Source organism: Protomyctophum parallelum, assembly GCF_964188405.1.
Source record: "Protomyctophum parallelum genome assembly, chromosome: 17".
Classification (NCBI taxonomy): Eukaryota; Metazoa; Chordata; class Actinopteri; order Myctophiformes; family Myctophidae; genus Protomyctophum; species Protomyctophum parallelum.
The window spans coordinates 42470268-42492790 of NC_139719.1; the positions used below are offsets into that span (position 1 = coordinate 42470268).

At 45.4% G+C, this 22523-nt stretch overlaps 1 protein-coding gene across 1 annotated transcript in view; it reads right to left on the minus strand.

The window, feature by feature from the left end:
- frmpd2 (FERM and PDZ domain containing 2) overlaps window positions 1–22523 on the minus strand; it is a gene marked incomplete at both ends in the record, with an annotated part of 51593 nt that overhangs the window by 28114 nt on the left and 956 nt on the right. The window contains 15 exons of the mRNA XM_083787641.1: window positions 1717–1824; window positions 3009–3106; window positions 4409–4643; window positions 7278–7437; window positions 8145–8330; window positions 9695–9847; window positions 10380–10518; window positions 11703–11838; window positions 13356–13530; window positions 16833–16904; window positions 18522–18717; window positions 19158–19245; window positions 20781–20856; window positions 21452–21634; window positions 22263–22328. Coding sequence (XP_083643767.1) covers window positions 1717–1824; window positions 3009–3106; window positions 4409–4643; window positions 7278–7437; window positions 8145–8330; window positions 9695–9847; window positions 10380–10518; window positions 11703–11838; window positions 13356–13530; window positions 16833–16904; window positions 18522–18717; window positions 19158–19245; window positions 20781–20856; window positions 21452–21634; window positions 22263–22328 — 2071 coding nt within the window. The remainder of the gene's footprint in view (window positions 1–1716; window positions 1825–3008; window positions 3107–4408; window positions 4644–7277; window positions 7438–8144; window positions 8331–9694; window positions 9848–10379; window positions 10519–11702; window positions 11839–13355; window positions 13531–16832; window positions 16905–18521; window positions 18718–19157; window positions 19246–20780; window positions 20857–21451; window positions 21635–22262; window positions 22329–22523) is intronic.

Consider the following 22523-nt stretch of genomic DNA (forward strand, 5'->3'; position numbering starts at 1 on the left):
TCACTATACCTGCAGAGAGACAGACAGCATGGACATTACTGTGTCCTCTCCTACGATCACTATACCTGCAGAGAGACAGACAGCATGGACATTACTGTGTCCTCTCCTACGATCACTATACCTGCAGAGAGACAGACAGCATGGACATTACTGTGTCCTCTCCTACGATCACTATACCTGCAGAGAGACAGACAGCATGGACATTACTGTGTCCTCTCCTACGATCACTATACCTGCAGAGAGACAGACAGCATGTGGACATTACTGTGTCCTCTCCTACGATCACTATACCTGCAGAGAGACAGACAGCATGGACATTACTGTGTCCTCTCCTACGATCACTATACCTGCAGAGAGACAGACAGCATGGACATTACTGTGTCCTCTCCTACGATCACTATACCTGCAGAGAGACAGACAGCATGGACATTACTGTGTCCTCTCCTACGATCACTATACCTGCAGAGAGACAGACAGCATGTGGACATTACTGTGTCCTCTCCTACGATCACTATACCTGCAGAGAGACAGACAGCATGTGGACATTACTGTGTCCTCTCCTACGATCACTATACCTGCAGAGAGACAGACAGCATGGACATTACTGTGTCCTCTCCTACGATCACTATACCTGCAGAGAGACAGACAGCATGGACATTACTGTGTCCTCTCCTACGATCACTATACCTGCAGAGAGACAGACAGCATGGACATTACTGTGTCCTCTCCTACGATCACTATACCTGCAGAGAGACAGACAGCATGGACATTACTGTGTCCTCTCCTACGATCACTATACCTGCAGAGAGACAGACAGCATGGACATTACTGTGTCCTCTCCTACGATCACTATACCTGCAGAGAGACAGACAGCATGGACATTACTGTGTCCTCTCCTACGATCACTATACCTGCAGAGAGACAGACAGCATGGACATTACTGTGTCCTCTCCTACGATCACTATACCTGCAGAGAGACAGACAGCATGGACATTACTGTGTCCTCTCCTACGATCACTATACCTGCAGAGAGACAGACAGCATGTGGACATTCCAGACAGACAAACAGCATGTGGACACTCCAGACAGACAAACAGCATGTGGACACTCCAGACAGACAAACAGCATGTGGACATTCCAGACAGACAAACAGCATGTGGACATTCCAGACAGACAGACAGCTCACAACGCGTCGCTCTGCGATACGTTGTGAGCTCGGCTATGTCGACTAAATCAACTGTAAATGTAGTGAAATATTATATTTAGTCGACTAAAGCTAGACTAACACTAAAACATTCCGGGTGACTAAAATGTGACTAAAACTAAATGAAAACTATTCAAGAGACTATGACTAAAACTAAAAATGAAATGTGCTGCCGAAAACAACACTTTATAAGAAGTGAATGTATTTTTATTTTTTTTAATGAAAATGATAGAAACGTACACTATAATGCTCCAACCTTACTGTCTTCAAAAAACAATACGGCGTATATTCAAAACAGCAAAAAAGGCTACTTATTTGAATGCATTGTAGTTAATCTTTCCCAGCCTGTGGGACATGAGGATATTTCCAAATTATTGGCAAAACACTAAGTTATAGTTATAACAGCGTGCTTGCGTGCGTGCGTGCGTGCGTGCGTGCGTGCGTGCGTGCGTGCTGCATGCGTGCGTGCGTGCGTGCGTGCTGCGTGCGTGCGTGCGTGCGTGCGTGCTTACCAAGGCCAAGCTTTGGGTCTTTCTTTAAGGTCAAGCAGATGACCTCTCTCTCTGAGTTCAGCTGGGGGATACTCCCCCGTGGATGGATACTGCCCCTAGTGGCGGTGTCTGGTGGACAGAATATACACAGTATAAACACCCCTAATTTTTAGACACCATTTGACTGACCTCACCAGCTCGAGAAGACTGGTTATAAACTTTTGTGTTGCTTAAAAGCATACCTTATACCTTAAACGGGGGTCCATTGGCATATCTTTTCAAATGGGGGGGGGGGGGGGGGGGGGGGTCTGTGGGCTAATAGGTGTCCATTTGGGGGCCCTTGTGTCATGAACTGAACTGTCTTGCTACTATCAACTGTGTACTGTGTACTTTTATTTTGTAGTGATGCCTTAGTGTTTCCTGTTGTGCCTATAGTGTTTGCCTGTCTTGTCTCACCTCCCTGTGATTGCAGTTGTATTTCACCTGTGTCCTGTTTAGTCTTAGCCAGTGATGTGTTGATTGCAGTTTTGTTGCACGTGTCTAGTTAGTCTTGTGTATTTAAAGGTGTATTCAGTGATTTCACTCAAAAAACCTTAGGTTTCGTTTTTGGCTGTGGGACCCAGCCTTTCGTCCAATCAGGATAGAGAGTCAAAAACGAAACCTAAGGTTTTTTGACCCCCAGGGGTTAACTGGGGACAGGGAGGAACTCCTTATATGGCCAGCACACTCTATAGTAGGGAGGATTATCACAACAAAACAAAAAAATAAGTGATATTTGAATTAAGTGAAATCACTGAATATACCTTTAAGCCTCCCTATGTGTTCAGTGTTGTGGAATCAGGAGTATTTGAAAGGATATAGAATAGTTGGCGGCGACTGTTCGCCGCTTCACCTCCCAATGTATGTATGTATGAATGAATGAATGAATGAACCATTCTAAAGCGCTTTGAGCACTTGGAAAAGCGCTATAAAAATGCAATTCATTATTATCCCATTTTGGGCGTGAACCCATTTTGGTGTTAGCATCAAGTCGTGCTTTAGCTATTGAAAAATAGCAGATCTACAAGCTCATAGCGTGCCACCACGCTATACGAGCGACTGACATAGAAGATATTTTTAGAATCTGATCTCAGGTCAGAATGGAAAACTGTCAGGACGTAGAAGACATTTTTAGAATCTGATCTCAGGTCAGAATGGAAAACTGTCAGGACGTAGAAGACATTTTTAGAATCTGATCTCAGGTCAGAATGAAAACTGTCAGGATGTAGAAGACATTTTTAGAATCTGATCTCAGGTCAGAATGGGTTATTTACCTCTGGCGGAGAAGGCGGGGCCTTCACAGCATGCATTCTTCTGGGAGCAGGCTGGGGAACGCATCCCTGTGCTGCTGGGCTGGCTGCTGGAGCAGGTACTGCACGCACACACACACACACACACACAAACACACACACACATGTACGTACGCACGCGCACACACACACACACACACACAAACACACACACACATGTACGTACGCACGCGCACACACACACACACACACACACACACACACACACACAAACACACACACATGTACGTACGCACGCGCACACACACACACACACACACACACACACACACACACACACACACACACACACACACACACACACACACACACACACACACACACACACACACACACACACAAACACACACACATGTACGTACGCACGCGCACACACACACACACACACACACACACACACACACACACACACACACACACACACACACACACACACACACACACACACACACACACACACACACACACACACAAACACACACACATGTACGTACGCACGCGCACACACACACACACACACACACACACACACACACACACACACACACACACACACACACACACACACACACACACATGCCGTCAAGATCAACTTCATTATTGTCATGTCATGGTTTTACAGGTGTAAAGAAGTGGGGGTGATATGCCATAAAGAAGTGGGGGCGATATGCCATTTCTTTGCATATAAACCATATAATCAGTTTAGCTGTTTTCCCAGAAAGGGAGATCTATAACATTAATTAAACATGTCAAGGAGAACACAAAATAAATAAAATGTGGTAAAGAAGTGCTCCTCGCAGTACGAGTCTCCACCAGCCAGGTCAGGTGGATTACTGTGGGCCATGCAGCAATGTTTGGAATTCGCCAATCGGAATGGAATATGAAAAAATCGGACTGATTTGGCTCTAGATCACTTAATTGACTATTATAGAGAATGTGTGTCCATTTGTGTGATGTTTGGACAACATTTGTGGGACTATTTGTAATAGTCTGAGGAGAATTTCACAGTCTGACGCACATGCACATGCACACGCACATGCACACGCACATGCACATGCACACGCACATGCACACGCACATGCACATGCACATGCACATGCACACGCACATGCACATGCACACGCACATGCACATGCACACGCACATGCACACGCACACGCACACACGCACACGCACACGCACATGCACACGCACACGCACACGCACACGCACATGCACATGCACATGCACATGCACATGCACATGCACATGCACATGCACATGCACATGCACATGCACACGCACATGCACACGCACACGTATGCTCAGGCGGTGGTGTTACTGTACCTGCCCCCCTGTATGCTCAGGCGGTGGTGTTACTGTACCTGCCCCCCTGTATGCTCAGGCGGTGGTGTTTGAAGCGCGCCTCGATGCGCGCCGCCACGTCGTCACACAGCTTGGTCATGGAGGAGGAGTCGTCGTTAGGGTCGTTCTGGGGGGGCGTGGTCGGACCAAAGACGGTGTCGTCGTCCTGTGGAGGAGTCTCCGAGCACGAGGCGGACTTGTTCTGTCTGAACTGAGCCCGGCGCGCTGTGGCATACTGGAGGATGTTGATGTCGTCTGGAGCCAAAACCAGGAAGGAAAAATACACAATCAGTGCCGGAAGTGCTTCAAAATAGGAGCTCTGGGTGGCCGGGGTTGTCTCAGTGCTTTTACTCTGAAAGCCATGACCCGGAAACAATCTACTAAAAAAAGTTGACTTTACATTGCTAGCTTACATTGCGATCATTTTAATTTATACGATATATGATCCAAAAAGCGTTCATATTTTGCGGGAGAGACGGATGAGGAGCAGAAATGAAGCGCCAGCATATCGATCCGTTCATCACCACGGAGAGCGCCCTGGATTAGGAGATACGAGTCATTCTTTCCGCCGCGCTAACATGTGAGTCAACGATAAGCTAACATGAGCCCAGAGCGTTAGCATACGGCAGCCGGAAGGCGAACAGGACAAAAAAAGAATAGGAAAAATTCTGAATCTTATCTCGCCCCGTATCATTGAGGAAGTCCACCGACGTCTAAGGCTCAGCTCGTTTTAATCCTTAAGACGTCCTGAGGCGTTTTATGAACAGAATGTGTGAATTTAGTGGTGTCTTGGATAATGTTTTTCTCACGGTTTGTCCAGAAGGAGCATTCCGGATTTAGCTATTTTCTTTTTACTTTTTTTTAAGATATTTTTGGGAGCTTTTTCTGCCTTTTATTGATAGATACAAAGCACGTTGACAGGAAACGGGGAGAGGGAGGATCGAAGACACACAGCAAAGTTAGATTTGTGGCATTTTGTTCGAAACGGACCAATCATGTGAGCTTTGGAAGCCAATCTTAGCCAATCAGGATGGAAGATTGGAAATGGTGCAGATCCGTGTTGATCACATGACTATGGTGTGTACCGAATTGTGTGACGTATGGATAAAATGTGTACGAGTAATCTACAGAAATGTGTTTTTCCAAAACCGGCCTCATGGTGGCGCTATAACAGGCCGTTGTGGAATATTTGGGCCAGAGGTTCGTCGTTGGCATCCAGGGAGTGTGTGTGCACAGTTTGGCATGGATCGGGCGAACGGTGCCGGAGATTAGCTGGTAACGGACACACACACGGACGGAGTGCAAAACATACTCTCTCCCCAGGCCTTCGGCCTGGTGGAGACAAAAAGGCTGGTACATACGAGAGCTATCTAATTATCTAATAGAAGAGTTACGACATTGAGGGGGCAGAAACCGAGCGCTCGAGCGCTGTTCATGCAGCCTGAACTGAGACAAGCTGGAGTTGGAAATACATTGTTTTCAACGAGGGGCGGCGCAAATAAATGAGAGCTATATTTTTGGCATGTGTGCAACATGACTTAACTTGAACTGCTTTAAAGTATTGTACAGTGACAACTGAAGCCTCTGTAATGTTTATGATGCACTACAAAACAATCTAAAATAAAGTGATTTAAGATCAGTAAATTAAGCTGCAGGCTGTTGTCTATAAAGTCCAATGCATTTCTGCCTACTTCCGGGCCAGGACTTGTCCCTGATTGTTGTCCCCATTCTCAATAGAAGTCTATGTAGGAGAGCCGCCATTGCACTGAAGCCCCATGAAGTGAACGGAGTTTTCGTAACTCTGTGGCTCTGGTACATAAACTACACGAAGACAATAGCAGCTCCACTTCCAAGCTTGTCTCTATAGCTCTTGGCATTAAGGCAGGGAAACAACCTTAGCTTCAGGACATGATCCCACACCGCCTTCCCTTCCCACTCAATTAGATCAGCTCGGCTTACAGGGACATCTGTCCTGTCCTTCCTTATAAAGACACTCTCGTGTCCTAGAAGACTGAGGCTTTAATAAAGGACCACTTTTCAACCTATCTCCGTATAATTGGTCCTCACGAATGTTCATGATAAAATGCCACAATGATTTTTTTGAGTGGTGCAACCACTCCTACAACCAGCAATGTCTGTGTACACCTATGTACCCATGTGGTCATGTACCCATGTGGTCATGAGCACCAGTATATGACTATAGGGTACCAATAGGGGGCGCCAGAAACAGAGAGAGGGATAGTGCTGCAATGTTGCCTGCTAATGAGAGAGAGAGAGAGAGAGAGAGAGAGAGAGATGGGGGGGGGGGGGGGGGGAGCTGCACCACTCAGTTCACACGGGTGTGATTTTTCTACTCTGTCTGTGTCTCATAAAATCCAATCCAAGGCGCTTTACATAGATTGCATTCACACATTCACACAACGATGGCGGCGGAATCCATGCAAGGCACCAACCAACCAGCACATCAGGAGCAATTAGGGGTTCAGAGTCTTGCTCAAGGACACTTCGACACTAACTCTGGGGGAGCCCACAGGGTTCGAACTGGCAACCTTGCGGTTGCCATCCGGCCATTCTACCCCTGAGCCAACGCCGCCCTCATGGGAGGGCTGTGGGCAGTTCAGAAACCCGTCCACCAGTGACATCATCAATGCGGAATCCAAGCTAAAGCTAAAAAATATATTTTTTTTTAAATAAATCTTGTTTAAAAAAAATAACAATGATGTCACTGGTGGACGGGTTTCTGAACTGCCCACAGTAAATAAGCTCTTGATGTACGTCGGTTATACTCGTTCACATGCTATGCCATTTAGACGGACTGTTTGCTTGTCTGCAAAATAATGGTAAGAATGACATTACATTGCATGTTGTTTATACACGTATGATGTGTACCTGAGACCAGGCTGTGGCTCAGCTGGCGAGAGCTCATCTCGTTGTTGAACTTGTGCTGGGCGGAGCAGAGGTTGCACAGGTACTTGGCGACCCTCGACCTCTCGGTGACGAAGGTGTGCTTCTTCTTGCTGCCTCGAGACTCGATCACAAACTTTCGCCTCTGTGGGAAACGGAAAAGAAACAGGATTTAACCCTAAACCTAACCCTCTGCGGGGAACGGAAAAGAAACAGGATTTAACCCTAAACCTAACCCTCTGTGGGAACGGAAAAGAAACAGGATTTAACCCTAAACCTAACCCTCTGTGGGAACGGTTAAAGAAACAGGATTTAACCCTAACCCTAACCCTAAAGAAACAGGATTTAACCCTAACCCTAACCCTAAAGAAACAGGATTTAACCCTAACCCTAACCCTAAAGAAACAGGATTTAACTCTAACCCTAAAGAAACAGGATTTAACCCTAACCCTAAAGAAACAGGATTTAACCCTAACCCTAAAGAAACAGGATTTAACCATAACCCTAACCCTAAAGAAACAGGATTTAACCCTAACCCTAAACCTAAAGAAACAGGATTTAACCCTAACCCTAACCCTCTGCGGGAACGGAAAAGAAACAGGATTTTATACCAACTAGGAATAGTTGTATGCAAATAAGCGAGAAAATAAATAAATCAACTAGGTGCTCAGTGGAGCTGCAAAAAAAGTTTCAAAAAGAGGACGGATATGAAATCGAGGTACTTCATTAATAAAACACCGACATGTTTCGACTCACAAAGGAGTCTTAATTCATCATACTGTCCCTGATGAAGACTCCTTTGTGAGCCAAAATATGTCAAAACATTTCCTTTTCGTTCCCAGCAGCACTCACGTTGGACGAGATGCTGGCCGTGTCCCTCCAGTGGAAGGTCTGGCTGGCGGAGCGGCCGCCGTCTTTCACCTCGTAGACGACGACCCCTTTGGCACAAACCCCGAGGACGATCTGCCCCTCTACGGGCTTCTTCTCCCTCAGCACGCGGTACAGCAGCACGCCGTACTCTGGGAGCTGCTGGCTCACCTGGAAGGAAGGAAGGAAGGGAGTGAGTACATTTTATCCCATTCTGACCTGCAGATCAGATTCATACGAGGTTTCCACTGGACACACACTGGTCTGATTAATCATGAAAGCACCTTTTCGAAAAGCACAAAGTTATACGAGGTGCTGAACACTGACACAGAATAAGCAATCACCAAGTTAACCCATGCATTTTGGGCATTATGATATGCTTTATCTATTGAAAAAAAATAGCAGATCTACAAGCTTGTAGATCTGCTATTTTAGAAAAATCGAAGAACGACTGACATACTGTAGAAACATAGCTTTTTCAGAAAACTGTCAGGATGTAGAAGACATTTTTTTAGAATCTGATCTCAGGTCACAATTACAGGAAACAGGAAATATAGCACAATAACGTAAAAATACAATACAGCAAGCAAAATAATAATAATAATAAATCACAAAACCAAAGGCCTGTAAAGGGGAGTCAGGTAAGATACTATATGGGACCACCAGAGACGTGCACACATAGACATCAAAGGGGGCTTCAGCCCCTGCCCTTTTTTTACCCGTCTGTAAAACAACTGCCCTCTCCAGACCATGAATGCAGCATTTAATTACTACATGGTGAAAGAAATGCAAAATGCCAAACTATGTTTTCCTTATAGTCTCCACTTGAACGCAGCATTTTGCGTTGAACAACTTTGTTTTTTTCTAAATCCATGTCGTTCGTACACCTGCATCTCCACTAGCTAAAGAGTGCTGGCCGGTTGTGCCCCAAAAATAGCTGATCTACAAGCTCTCAATGCGTCGCAGTGCGACGCATTGTGGGCTTGTAGATCTGCTATTTTCGCTATTTTTGTCCAAAAGTGCCCCCTCTTACGGGATTTCAGCCCCTGCCCCTCTCTATAGAGTCTCTGCACGGCCCTGCATGGGACAAATGATTACCAAATAAATCTGTACAAATGTCTTAAAGCCGGTAACGGCGAAGACCAGACAGATGTGTGTGTTTGTTCAACCAAAGTCAGGGAAGAAAGGTACGATATTGATGTCCAAGTCAAGTTTCAAGGTGCTCTCTAGTCTCTAACAAAGGAAATAGAGCATGCACCTCCACTTTAGCCCAGGTGCTGGACAAAAGGCAGTACAAGAGGAAGAAATAGATCCGCAACACTGGTATGAAAAACTCAGCTCCACTGGTTTATTTGACTCAACATTTCAATCCCTTAGGCTTAGGATCTTCTTCTGGAATAATGTGTATTATTTATTATTCCTGAAGAAGATCCTAAGGGATCGAAATGTTGAGTCAAATAAACCAGTGGAGCTGAGTTTTTCATACCAGTGTTGCGGACTCTATTTTTTCCTCTTTTTTGCTCTCTAGTCTCTACCTTAAGGAACTCCAGCTCCGACTCGTCGGCGAGCATCTGGCCGTTGTTTCCGTGCAGGCGTAGCAGCTCGTCTCTAATGTAAGGCAAGGCCCGTTTCTCCACCACGCTCCTGGAGACATACTGGTCAGGACGGTAGTAGTTCCGTCCATACACCTGCAAAAAAAAAAACACATCCCAAAACATGTTGTGTTTGCAGCAGAACCTGATATGATTCTGAAAGTACACTTTTGGCGAAACCCGGGCCGTCGATAATATCTCACAAAGAAAAGAAAAACTGACAAATATGTGTATTCATACTTTTCATACCGGTATGTATCATGTGAACAAATCCATGTGTCCCACATTTTTGTCTATACCGTCCTCCTTGTTTCCCAAATCTCAGTGCTAAAAATCCAGTAGCTGATCTACTAGGCGGGGCGTTACCATGTATATGCTCGGATGTATAGAATCACGCTATGGGTTATCCTATAGGAAACAGGTCAAACTTGCCACGGCACCCAGGAAGAGAGCAGGTTCTTACCTCAGGACACCCAGGCAGAGAGCAGGTTCTTACCTCAGGACACCCAGGCAGAGAGCAGGTTCTTACCTCAGGACACCCAGGCAGAGAGCAGGTTCTTACCTCAGGACACCCAGGCAGAGAGCAGGTTCTTACCTCAGGACACCCAGGCAGAGAGCAGGTTCTTACCTCAGGCATGCTGTCTCCGTACTCGGCCTGCAGGGCCAGGGCACCCAGGTAGAGAGCGGTGTCTTCGTGGCAGGACATTCTGTCCTCCAGAAGGTCCTTTCTCAGCTGGAGGTAGTATTGGTGACGGGTAAATTTGTGCCTGGATGGAGAAGGAAAAACAAAATCACAACCGTGTCATCATAGACCAATCGAATCATAACCCAAATTCCGGTCATTCCCGGCCAATCACTTTTTGGCGTCTTCACTTTTCTGCCCTCACATTGAGCGCGGGCACATATACGTGCGAAGAAGCGGCAAGAACGCCTAGTCCAGGCGTCTCCTCCGGGTTTTTAAACAGCTGGTGAATGGAAATGTGGCTTCAACTTGCAGCATCGGCAAAGCTTTTCCATTTTTTTTGCTACAAGTTAAAGCCAAGCATCATTTCCTTCCACCAGCTGTCTAAAACCAGGAAGAGACGACTGGACTAGACGCTTTCTTTCTTGACACGATAGTGTATTTCGTACCCTTTTTACTTCAAGATGGAGTGCCGTGATTTTCGATTGGGCCTTTTGACTCAAAGGCTTTCAGCTTTCAGGAAGAAACCAAAAATACACAGGGAAGACATATTGCATATTCTAACCACACCTGGGGGTCTAATTGAGTAATGTTGACTTCATAGACAAAGTACAAAATATCACGGCAATATGTTCAATATGCTCAGCCAATCAAATCATCACAAATGTTCATTCCGGGCCAATCACATTTGGCATATTCACTTTTCTCTCCTCACTTTTACCCTCAGCCAATCAAATCATCTCTATGCGGTTGATTAGCCACTCATCAGCTAATGTTTGTGTTCACACAAAAACCCTCAAAGCTGGGCATAGGAGGGGCTCAGAAATAACAGCAAAATACATCGGGAAATGGAATGATGTGTTATGCTGTAATGCAATAGGTCTCACAGTGGGGTCAAGGGGTCAAGGGCGTAACTCTGAGAGTGTACAAATGGAACCATTAGTGCACTCCGAGAGTTAGTGGGACCCTTGAAATTAACCCATTTAGGCCTGAGATCAGATTCTAAAAATGTCTTCTACATCCTGACAGTTTTCTGAAAAAGCTATGTTTCTATGTCCGTCGTTCTTCGATTTTTCAAAAAAATAGCAGACCTACAAGCTCATAGCGCGCCACCGAGTGGCGCGCTATGAGCTTGTAGATCTGCTATTTTTCAATAGCTAAAGCATAACATAATGCTAACACCAAAAGGGGTTCCCGCCCAGAATGGGTTTAATGAAACCTGCTGTATGCCATACTCTCTGGACAAAACGTTATACTTATGATGCTCACAAAAGAAGAGAGACGTCGCTGACGAAAAACTTGACGCGCAGGAAAAGGACAAGCGTGGTGGTAGGCACTTTCTTCCAGCTGTCTGGAGCCACTTTGGAGATCTTGGTGTCGTTGTCCAGGAAGAAGAACTCGTTATCTGGAGGAGGAAAGAGGAAATATAGGTATAGAGTAGCCTGAGCTAACGTGTTAGGTTTCTGGTCTAGAGGGGCGCGTCGCGGCTCAGATTTGCGCACGCCCTGATTGGATCTCATCGATCTGTCCGTCACCCCCGGCCCCTCCTCTCCCCCCTAGTGCAGCGCTACGTCACATCATTTGGAGCGACGCCCACCCGGAAGGGTTGACTCCCACTTTTAGACCAGAGCGGCCAATGCGTTCCTCCAGGCTTTACATTTTTGCACCAACAAAAATGAAAGCCTGGTACCGAGGCTAGGTATAGAGTAATATAGATATATATATATATATATATATATATATATATATAGACATAGAGTAATATGGACAATGGAATTGAAAATGTACTTGAGTAAAAGTACAAAAGTATCTGCATCAAAATGTACTAAAAGTTAAAGTATTCATGTTGCAGAATGTCCCATTTCACAAGTTCAAAATGTGTACAAAATCTATTGAAAATAGCCGATCTACAAGCTCACAATGTGTCGCGTTGCGACGCATTGTGAGCTTGTAAGTATTTACAAATGGCTGAAATGTATAGGGTTGGTATCTATCCTAATCAAAATTAAAATCGCCAAAGTACAGTAACTAGTAACTAAAATAAAAATAGAAATGTTGTCTCTGAGATGTAGTGGATCGAGTAGAAGTAAAAAGTATTGGAAATTGGAAATACTCAAGTAAAGTACAAATACCTCAAAATTGTACTTAAGTACAAGTACTTAGTTACTTTCCACCACTGGATGTAACAATACTGCGTACGTTATCACATCTACACTAGTGTGTGTGTGTGTGTGTGTGTGTGTGTGTGTGTGTGTGTGTGTGTGTGTGTGTGTGTGTGTGTGTGTGTGTGTGTGTGTGTGTGTGTGTGTGTGTGTGTGTGTGTGTGTGTGTGTGTGTGTGTGTGTGTGTGTGTGTGTGTGTGTGTGTCTGACTGACTGACTGACTGACTGACTGACTGACTGACTGACTGACTGACTGACTGACTGACTACAGTATGTCTTCCTGGAGGCATATCTGTCCACCAGAGGGTGCTAAAACATCAAACCTTTAGTGTTTAACTCTAAAGAAAGAGCTTGTGCAGCAGTATGAATGACTGAATCAGAGGATAACTTCTATGTTAACTGTAGCTGTCTCTATCCTTTGATGAATTTCTCTAACCTTTGATGAATTGAAAATGGTGGACCCTCTTGTAAACAAGTGTAATAATGCAGTTAACAGTTTTTGTATTGAGTAATTCTGCAAACTGTTAATCAATCAATCAATCAATCAATCAATCCTGCCTCCCCTACTACATTAGACTTTGGTAGACTGTATCTTATCTTAGCATGTGTCTGCCGCATGTGAACGCAGCATGCAGGTTAGCACCTCGACAGACAGACAGACAGACAGACAGACAGTCAGTGAGTCAGTCAGTCAGTCAGTCAGTCAGTCAGTCAGTCAGTCAGTGAGTCAGTCAGTCAGTCAGTCAGTCAGTAGTCTTACCGTCCAGGTAGGCCAGGCCAAAGTAGAAGTGTTCCACCAGGTTGGAGTGAGCGACCAGCATGTCGAACACGTCCCCCGCTCTGCTCTTCACCTCGCACCTGATGAGGATGCTCTGTCCGTTGGGCATGGCCACGCTCAGCTCCCGCTGTGTGGACGCAGACTTCCCCTTCTTAGACTGCCGTGAGAAAAGGAAAGCAAAGGTACTATATTTACCCAGGGTAACTGGACTAAGGAAAGGAAAGGTACTATGTTTACCCAGGGTAACTGGACTAAGCTCAAGAACTTGTTTACAGCCAGGCCCTGCTCATAGAACATTTCATGGTAGAGGTCCAATGCCTTGTCCAAGGGCACTTCAGCGGTGGTCATTTTAACGTGCTGGTCCGGGAATACGAACTATAGCGACCTTCCGATATCAAGACCGCTCCGCAAACCGTTCGGCCACCGCTGCCCCAAAGACACACACACACACACAGGGCTGACGTCACGCCACTGTTGGTTTTGGCAGCACATTTTGTAGTGATGCACCGAATATTCGGCCGCAGAAAATATTAGGTCGAAAATGCATTTTCGGCCTATTCGGTTTTCGGCCGGAATATAGGCCGAAGATATATCACAGAATAGTGTATGCAATTAATGCATTCCATTCAAAAGAGCGGAATAAATGTTTTATGTGATTATTATTTATGTTAAGTTTTGCCATAACCATTTATTTTGCCATACATCAGGTAGCTTTGAGGTACGGCCATGACAGCAATGGTAGGAACATCGGAAAATATTCGGATATTCGGTTTTCGGCCAAGAATGTCCCTTTCGGTGCATCCCTAAAATTTTGATTTTAGTTTTAGTCATAGTCTCTTGAATAGTTTTCATTTAGTTTTAGTCACATTTTAGTTACCTGCAATGTCTTAGTGTTAGTCTAGTTTTAGTCGACTAAATATCATAGGATTTTAGTCGACTAAATCTATAGTTGATCTAGTTGGCTAAAATGTGTTTTGGCGGTGCCTTGATGCTGTCGTGATGACTGTTTTTACACTTGCTGAAAATAGCCGATCTACAAGCTCACAACGCTTGTGGGCTTGTAGATCGGCTTGTAGATCGACTATTTTCAGCATGCAACCATAGTCTGTCTATCTGTTGACGAAATTGTCAATATATTTAGTCTTAGTTTTAGTCATCATAGCTTAGTTATCATTTAGTTTCCATTTAGTTTTCGTCAGTGAAAAAAGGTAGTCTACGAAAAGTCTACTTTTCGTCTTATTATATAACGCGATTAGACGTTCAACCCATTTTTATTAGACCCCAGGACGCTTCCGTGTCGCTTCATAGCTCATTGCACGGCACTTGTAGATCTGCTAATTTTTTTAAATATCATCAAAATGTGTTGCAAATCTTTGAATATATATTCTTTCAGCTAACGTTTTTAACTCAAATTTTTTGCAACAACATATTATACAACATATTTTCAGATGGGGGTCGGCGGCCAGTTACACATAATTTCGGGGTCCTTGACATGAAATAGTTTGAGCACCACTGACATAGAAACATGGGGTTTTTCAGAAAACTGTCATGATTTATAGAATCATACGGTCTAAGTGAAAGCTCTCCATCTACCGAGCAATCTTCGTTCCTACTCTCACCTATGGTCATGAAGTGTTCCTACTCTCACCTATGGTCATGAAGTGTTCCTACTCTCACCTATGGTCATGAAGTGTTCCTACTCTCACCTATGGTCATGAAGTGTTCCTACTCTCACCTATGGTCATGAAGTGTTCCTACTCTCACCTATGGAAGTATGGTCATGAAGTGTTCCTACTCTCACCTATGGTCATGAAGTGTTCCTACTCTCACATATATGGTCATGAAGTGTTCCTACTCTCACCTATGGTCATGAAGTGTTCCTACTCTCACCTATGGTCATGAAGTGTTCCTACTCTCACCTATGGTCATGAAGTGTTCCTACTCTCACCTATGGTCATGAAGTGTTCCTACTCTCACCTATATGGTCATGAAGTGTTCCTACTCTCACATATATGGTCATGAAGTGTTCCTACTCTCACCTATATGGTCATGAAGTGTTCTTACTCTCACCTATATGGTCATGAAGTGTTCCTACTCTCACCTATGGTCATGAAGTGTTCCTACTCTCACCTGTGGTCATGAAGTGTTCCTACTCTCACCTGTGGTCATGAAGTGTTCCTACTCTCACCTGTGGTCATGAAGTGTTCCTACTCTCACCTATGGTCATGAAGTGTTCCTACTCTCACCTATGGTCATGAAGTGTTCCTACTCTCACCTATGGTCATGAAGTGTTCCTACTCTCACCTATGGTCATGAAGTGTTCCTACTCTCACCTATGGTCATGAAGTGTTCCTACTCTCACCTATGGTCATGAAGTGTTCCTACTCTCACCTATGGTCATGAAGTGTTCCTACTCTTATTATGGTCATGAAGTGTTCCTACTGTCACCTATGGTCATGAAGTGTTCCTACTCTCACCTATGGTCATGAAGTGTTCCTACTCTCACCTATGGTCATGAAGTGTTCCTACTCTCAACTATATGGTCATGAAGTGTTCCTACTCTCACCTATGGTCATGAAGTGTTCCTACTCTCACCTATGGTCATGAAGTGTTCCTACTCTTATTATGGTCATGAAGTGTTCCTACTGTCACCTATGGTCATGAAGTGTTCCTACTCTCACCTATGGTCATGAAGTGTTCCTACTCTCACCTATGGTCATGAAGTGTTCCTACTCTCAACTATATGGTCATGAAGTGTTCCTACTCTCACCTATGGTCATGAAGTGTCCCTACTCTCACCTATGGTCATGAAGTGTCCCTACTCTCACCTATGGTCATTAAGTGTTCCTACTCTCAACTATATGGTCATGAAGTGTTCCTACTCTCACCTATATGGTCATGAAGTGTTCCTACTCTCACCTATGGTCATGAAGTGTTCCTACTCTCACCTATGGTCATGAAGTGTGGGTCATGACCGAAAGAATAAGGCCGAAATGAGTTTTCTTCGACGGGTGGCTGGCATCTCCCTTAGAGATAGGATGAGAAGTTCAGTCACACGAGAGAGACTCGGAGTAGAACTGCTGCTCCTTCGCCTGGAAAGGAGCCAGCTGAGGTGTTTCGGGGCATCTGGTTAGGATGCCTCTCGGGCGTCTTTCTAGGGAGGTCCTCGACGCACGTCCCACTGGGAGGAGACCCCGGGGCAGACCAAGGCGCAGTTGGAGGAAACACATCGACTCACTGGCCTTGGAACGTCTCGGAATCCCCCCCAGGAGGAAGTCACTAATGTTGCTCTGGAGAGGGAAGTCTGGAGCTCTCTGGTGGAGCTGTTGCCCCCCGCGACCCGACTACGGATAAGCGGTTGAAAATGGATGGATTTGTAGCATACGGTCTCGGGTCTAAAAACAACATTGTATGGAAGACAAATGAAGGTCTTGGTTGTTTCATAATGAACTAACTCACCACAATGGACCCAGGCAGCTCCAGGACGACCGCAGTTTCATCCAGCATCCTGATGAACTCAGGCCCCATGTCCTGGAAAAAGGAACATCCACAGAGGAATACTGATCAGAGCGTTGAGCGTGTGACAGCAGCAGCTTTGCTTTGGGGGGAAGGGATGCTGCAAGGGGGACATGACCCTGGGGAAGGCACTGAGGCAGCAGTGTGTGTGTTCATGCCTGCCAAAACGTTTAGTTTTTACTTACTTTGGTCCGTTATTTTGGCTCTGATAGTGTACTGTCTAGTACTTTGATTCTCCTTTCAGGGACATGACCCTATTGAATTGTCCGGAATATTAATGTGTTTATACCGGCCTTTATTTTAAAAGTTAAAACCACGGTTTTGGGCATGTCATTGAACATTTTCAAAATAACTAAGAAAATATATATTCAAAGAAACATTTTCAAATATATTTCTAATCATTATTAACCAATTAGCTGCTTGTGGCGGAACGTTCCGTCAGAAGGAATCCAACTAGCAACTGCTTCTGGCATAATGTTTGATAAGCTTTATTATTGATATCAAACCGGATCGCTGATTTCTATTTTTTCATTATTAATTTGGCTTGGCCTTTCCTTCTTTAGCAATCCTAGACCGGGTTGCGCAACCGCGCTGCCGTCCACCGCCCGTTATATACAGGCTGACTAAAAAGCTGAATAACTCTAAATCTACAGAGCTACTCCGTTGTTTGGATAAAACGCGCGATGTTCGGAGGTCTTTGCTGATTATCCGGTGGTCTAGATGGAAACATTGGCGCTTTCTAAAGTTTCTATAGAGCAAGGATGGCTTCATTTTAGCTCGCTAGCATTTGACACTATTTATTTAGCATTAAACATGGACGCCCAAAACAGGATGTGGGTCCAGCGTGTGCAACATTGAAACGGCCTCGGCAGTCTGAGGTTGGCTGTGCATCCAGCAGGTGGCAGTATTCTTGTGTTAAAGTTTGACTGCTGAACCCGACTTCCCCATCCTAATTGATAAAGACCTCTTCGCTTCTCAGGACTTCTGGCTAAATGAGTCCCAATGCAATCCTATGGGCAATGGCGGTGCGCTACGGGTGTGTCCGTTCTCGCTTCTTGTTGTTGATCGCGAATATTGTTTCGACACTATGACAACCTTTAAGGCGGGCTTTCGTGAAACGGACCTACATTCACGACTGGGCGATTCGTCAAAGGCTAGTGGTTCTTCCCCGCGGTTATTTTCACGATTGAAAACTTCTGCACTAAATGTGTTCTAAACAACTTCCAGGAAATCGAAAATCTACACACTGAAGAATCATGATGCAACGTCACAGCAAAGGAACAAAAAGACAGAGATTAAAATAGGATGCATTTTGCATCCCAAAACGCAGTTTATAGTTAAGGGACGCAATAAAACAACTGTACTGTTTTTTATTCTATAGTTTATTTTGCTAGCTTTAGTTATAATACTAATTTTTCCTATTCTGTTTTCTACATGAATATAACCACATTATAACCATATACAATGAAATGGGAGTTAAATGCTGCAATTTGTAAAAATGGCAAAATGTGACTCCTATAACGTCGTTGACGTGGGACTCATAAAATGTCCCTGGGACTCATTTCTAAAAGAGCATCCCTGCATCCCGGGACTCATTACATTGAAAACCTATATTTCCGTCACACGTCTCACCTTTAGTTTCTTGTCGTTCAGGCTAGACGTGGAGTCGAAGCGGGCGATGGAGCGCCGGTGGCCGTGGCGGTTGTCGTCCAGGTAGGGCGAACAGGGGCTGCGGCACATGCGCCAGCTGCTGTAGCTGTCTCTGTGACGACCGCCGCCGCCAGGGGGGATTCTGGGAAAACATGGGAAACAATTGATTTTCGAGTGTCTTCAAAATGGAGCCATGACATCCATCATTTTTGACAAAAAAAACAACCTCTCTGACAACATGATTGCTGGCATGGAAGTAAACCTACGTTGGAGTTATTATATGTTTTGTTCACTGCATTCATCATTCTGTCATGTACGTGTTCCTTCACGGAGCCATTCTGTTATACCATTCGTTATGCACTTGAGCCACTTTGTATTTACTGGGCATTTGCATTTCTTTCACCATGTAGTAAATGCTGCATTTGTGGTCTGGAGAGGGCAGTTGTTTTACAGACGGGTAAAAGGGCAGGGGCTGAAGCTCCCTTTGATGTCTATGTGTGCACGTCCCTGATCATCATCATCATCATCATCATCATCATCATCATCATCATCATCATCATCATCATCATCATCATCATCATCATCATCATCATCATCATCATCATCATCATCCCATACCCGAGGGGTTCTGGTGTATAAGCGGCTCCTGACAACCTTCTGAACCTGTTCCTCAGGGTCCACAGCGCGGAGTTGGAGGAGGAGCCACCTGGAAGAGAACACAGCCAATCAATGAGTTGGAGGAGGAGTCACCTGGAAGAGAACCCAGCCAATCAATGAGGTCCATGTCCTCATTATTATGTTGAGGTTTATTGATTGATTGATTGATTGATTGATTGATTGGATACTTTATTAACGAACAGGTGTGCAACGATAAGCACAGGAAAGCACAGTTCCATACGAGGTCTGCTAATAGAGGAATATATGTAAGCACCGAGGAAACATTATGACGAGAGCAGGACCTTGGCTTCACTCTAACACCAAGGAGGTCGAGACGACACCCCACAGTAGTCCTGGCAGACCTGGACTACACAACGACACCCCAAAGTAGTCCTGACAGACCTGGACTACACAACGACACCCCACAGTAGTCCTGACAGACCTGGACTACACAACGACACCCCAAAGTAGTCCTGACAGACCTGGACTACACAACGACACCCCAAAGTAGTCCTGACAGACCTGGACTACACAACGACACCCAAAAGTAGTCCTGACAGACCTGGACTACACAACGACACCCCACAGTAGTCCTGACAGACCTGGACTACACAACGACACCCCACAGTAGTCCTGACAGACCTGGACTACACAACGACACCCCACAGTAGTCCTGACAGACCTGGACTACACAACGACACCCCACAGTAGTCCTGACAGACCTGGACTACACAACGACACCCCACAGTAGTCCTGACAGACCTGGACTATGCGGACGACATCAGCCTGCTCTCGGACAACGTGCAGCAATCACAGGAACTCCTGACCAGAGTGGAGTCTGTGGTTTTGGCCTGCCAAGAAAACTGAGGTTATCACCTATAACATCTCAGCGGAACATCCACCTCTGACAACAACAGGAGGCACTGTGCTGAAGGAGGTCAAGGACTTCAGCTACCTGCATGGACTCATGGGTCAACTCAACTGAGCAAGATCTGACAGTGAGGAAGGCACTTGGCATGGAGGGCCCTGACCGGCATGACCAGTGTATGGAACTCCAATCTCCCCCGACAAATCAAACTCAGCTTCTTCTATATGCAACGGTGGAGTCTGTTCTCCTATATATACGGCAGCAAATGCTGGACGCTGAAGCCAACCCTGCAGAGGTCTCTAGAGACGGGTGCGCTACACCAGAATGCTGCGTGCAGCACTCAACATCAGCAGGAGCGTAAAATACCCTGTATAGGAGAGAATACACTAAGGGTGAGCCAGAATGTATAGCAGCCAGGATAATGAGACTATAGCAGGACACTGCCAAAGAACTGCCAGCCAGCAAAGTAATGCTGTGGGAACCAACACACGGGCACCGGTCACGAGGACGTCCACAACATTAACATATGTGGATGTACTCAAGAAAGACCCAGGAGTGCAAAGCACCAACGAACTGCATGGCCAGATGTATGGAGAACCGGGATGACTGGAGGCGACGATGGAGGTCTCGTCTGAGGACGACCCCGAGAGACTATACACGTTTCTCATTGTAAAACACAGTGTACGACATACAGTATATACGTGTCAACGTCTCACCATGCAGTCTCTCCCTGACCATCTGGCTGCGATCTGTGAGCTGAGGCCCGTTCTCTGACACCGGCACGTGATCAACCTGCAAAGACATGCACGCACGCACACACGCACGCACGCACATTTTTTATTGGCTATAATCTTACTGTGATTACATTATGTTGCTATATAAGCATATTAGTTAATGTTCTGCTGTCACACACGTGCCCACGCACGCACGCACACACGTACGCACGTACGCATGCACGCACGCACGCACGCACGCACGCACACTGTCAGCACCTGGAGGTTACTTCAGTAACCATGGTTCTTTAAGCAAATGTGTGAAATTGTTCATCTATAGGGGAGCGCAGGAACCCCTTTTGGTGTTTTAAGCATTATGTTATACTTTGGCTATTGAAAAATAGCAGATCTACAAGCTCGTAGCGTGGCACTCGAGCTTGTAGATCTGCTATTAATCGTGAAATCGATGAGCCTCAAATCATCGAATATCTATTCTTTCAGAGCGAATGTCGGCGGCCAATTACATATATTTTTGGGGTTATTGGCATGAAATATTGAGCACCACTGATATAGAAACTCAGAAAACTGTCAGGATTTTAAGATAAAAATTTAAAAAAAATCGCCGCCAGGCCTAAATGCGTTAAAAGAACGTATGGCGTCCTCCCGGTACTCACGGAGTCTTGGAGCACGTGGTCCACCATCTGTTTGAGCAGCGCGTCACCAGGGGGGGGCAGCACCGAGGCCTTGTGGTGCCTCTGGCTGCTCTCCAGCACCGTCAGAAGGTCCGTGCGTCGCGGAGCCTCGTCCTCGCACATGCTCAGTAGCAGGCTGTCCAGAGCGGCACTCAGCTGGACCGGCTGGGGACGGACGGGACGGGTACAGGCTTTAGGTCCCACGTTGTTATTGTTGGTCATTAGACCGACAACCTCTACCTCAAACCCTAACCTAACCATAACCGCAATATAGTATATATATATATACGCTTAGTTTAATTTGATAGATATTCCACTGTTACATTCTTAGCTTACGTATGATTCATGATTAAAAAAAATTATGTATATGATGTATGTGGTAATCCTAAGAACCTAAATGGTAGCAGAAGGAACATAGTACCTGGTTCTGTGGGAGGTGGTAACCCTATAAGAACCTAAATGGTAGCAGAAGGAACATAGTACCTGGTTCTGTGGGAGGTGGTAACCCTATAAGAACCTAAATGGTAGCAGAAGGAACATAGTACCTGGTTCTGTGGGAGGTGGTAACCCTATAAGAACCTAAATGGTAGCAGAAGGAACATAGTACCTGGTTCTGTGGGAGGTGGTAACCCTATAAGAACCTAAATGGTAGCAGAAGGAACATAGTACCTGGTTCTGTGGGAGGTGGTAACCCTATAAGAACCTAAATGGTAGCAGAAGGAACATAGTACCTGGTTCTGTGGGAGGTGGTAATCCTATAAGAACCTAAATGGTAGCAGAAGGAACATAGTACCTGGTTCTGTGGGAGGTGGTAATCCACACACCAGTACAGCGTCATCCCCAACGAGTACACAACCATCTGACGCAGGAAGGAAAACAAAACACACATATTTTCCAGTTTTATAACGGTATATTGTTAGACATGATTTGGTCTGATATGTTCTGTCGTTCCATCCAGAATTCCTTTATATACGTGTTACAGTATAGACATCACTGCGATGACACTGAAACTCTGAGCAAAAAATAGCCATTCTAGAATGTTCTCTTTACTTAG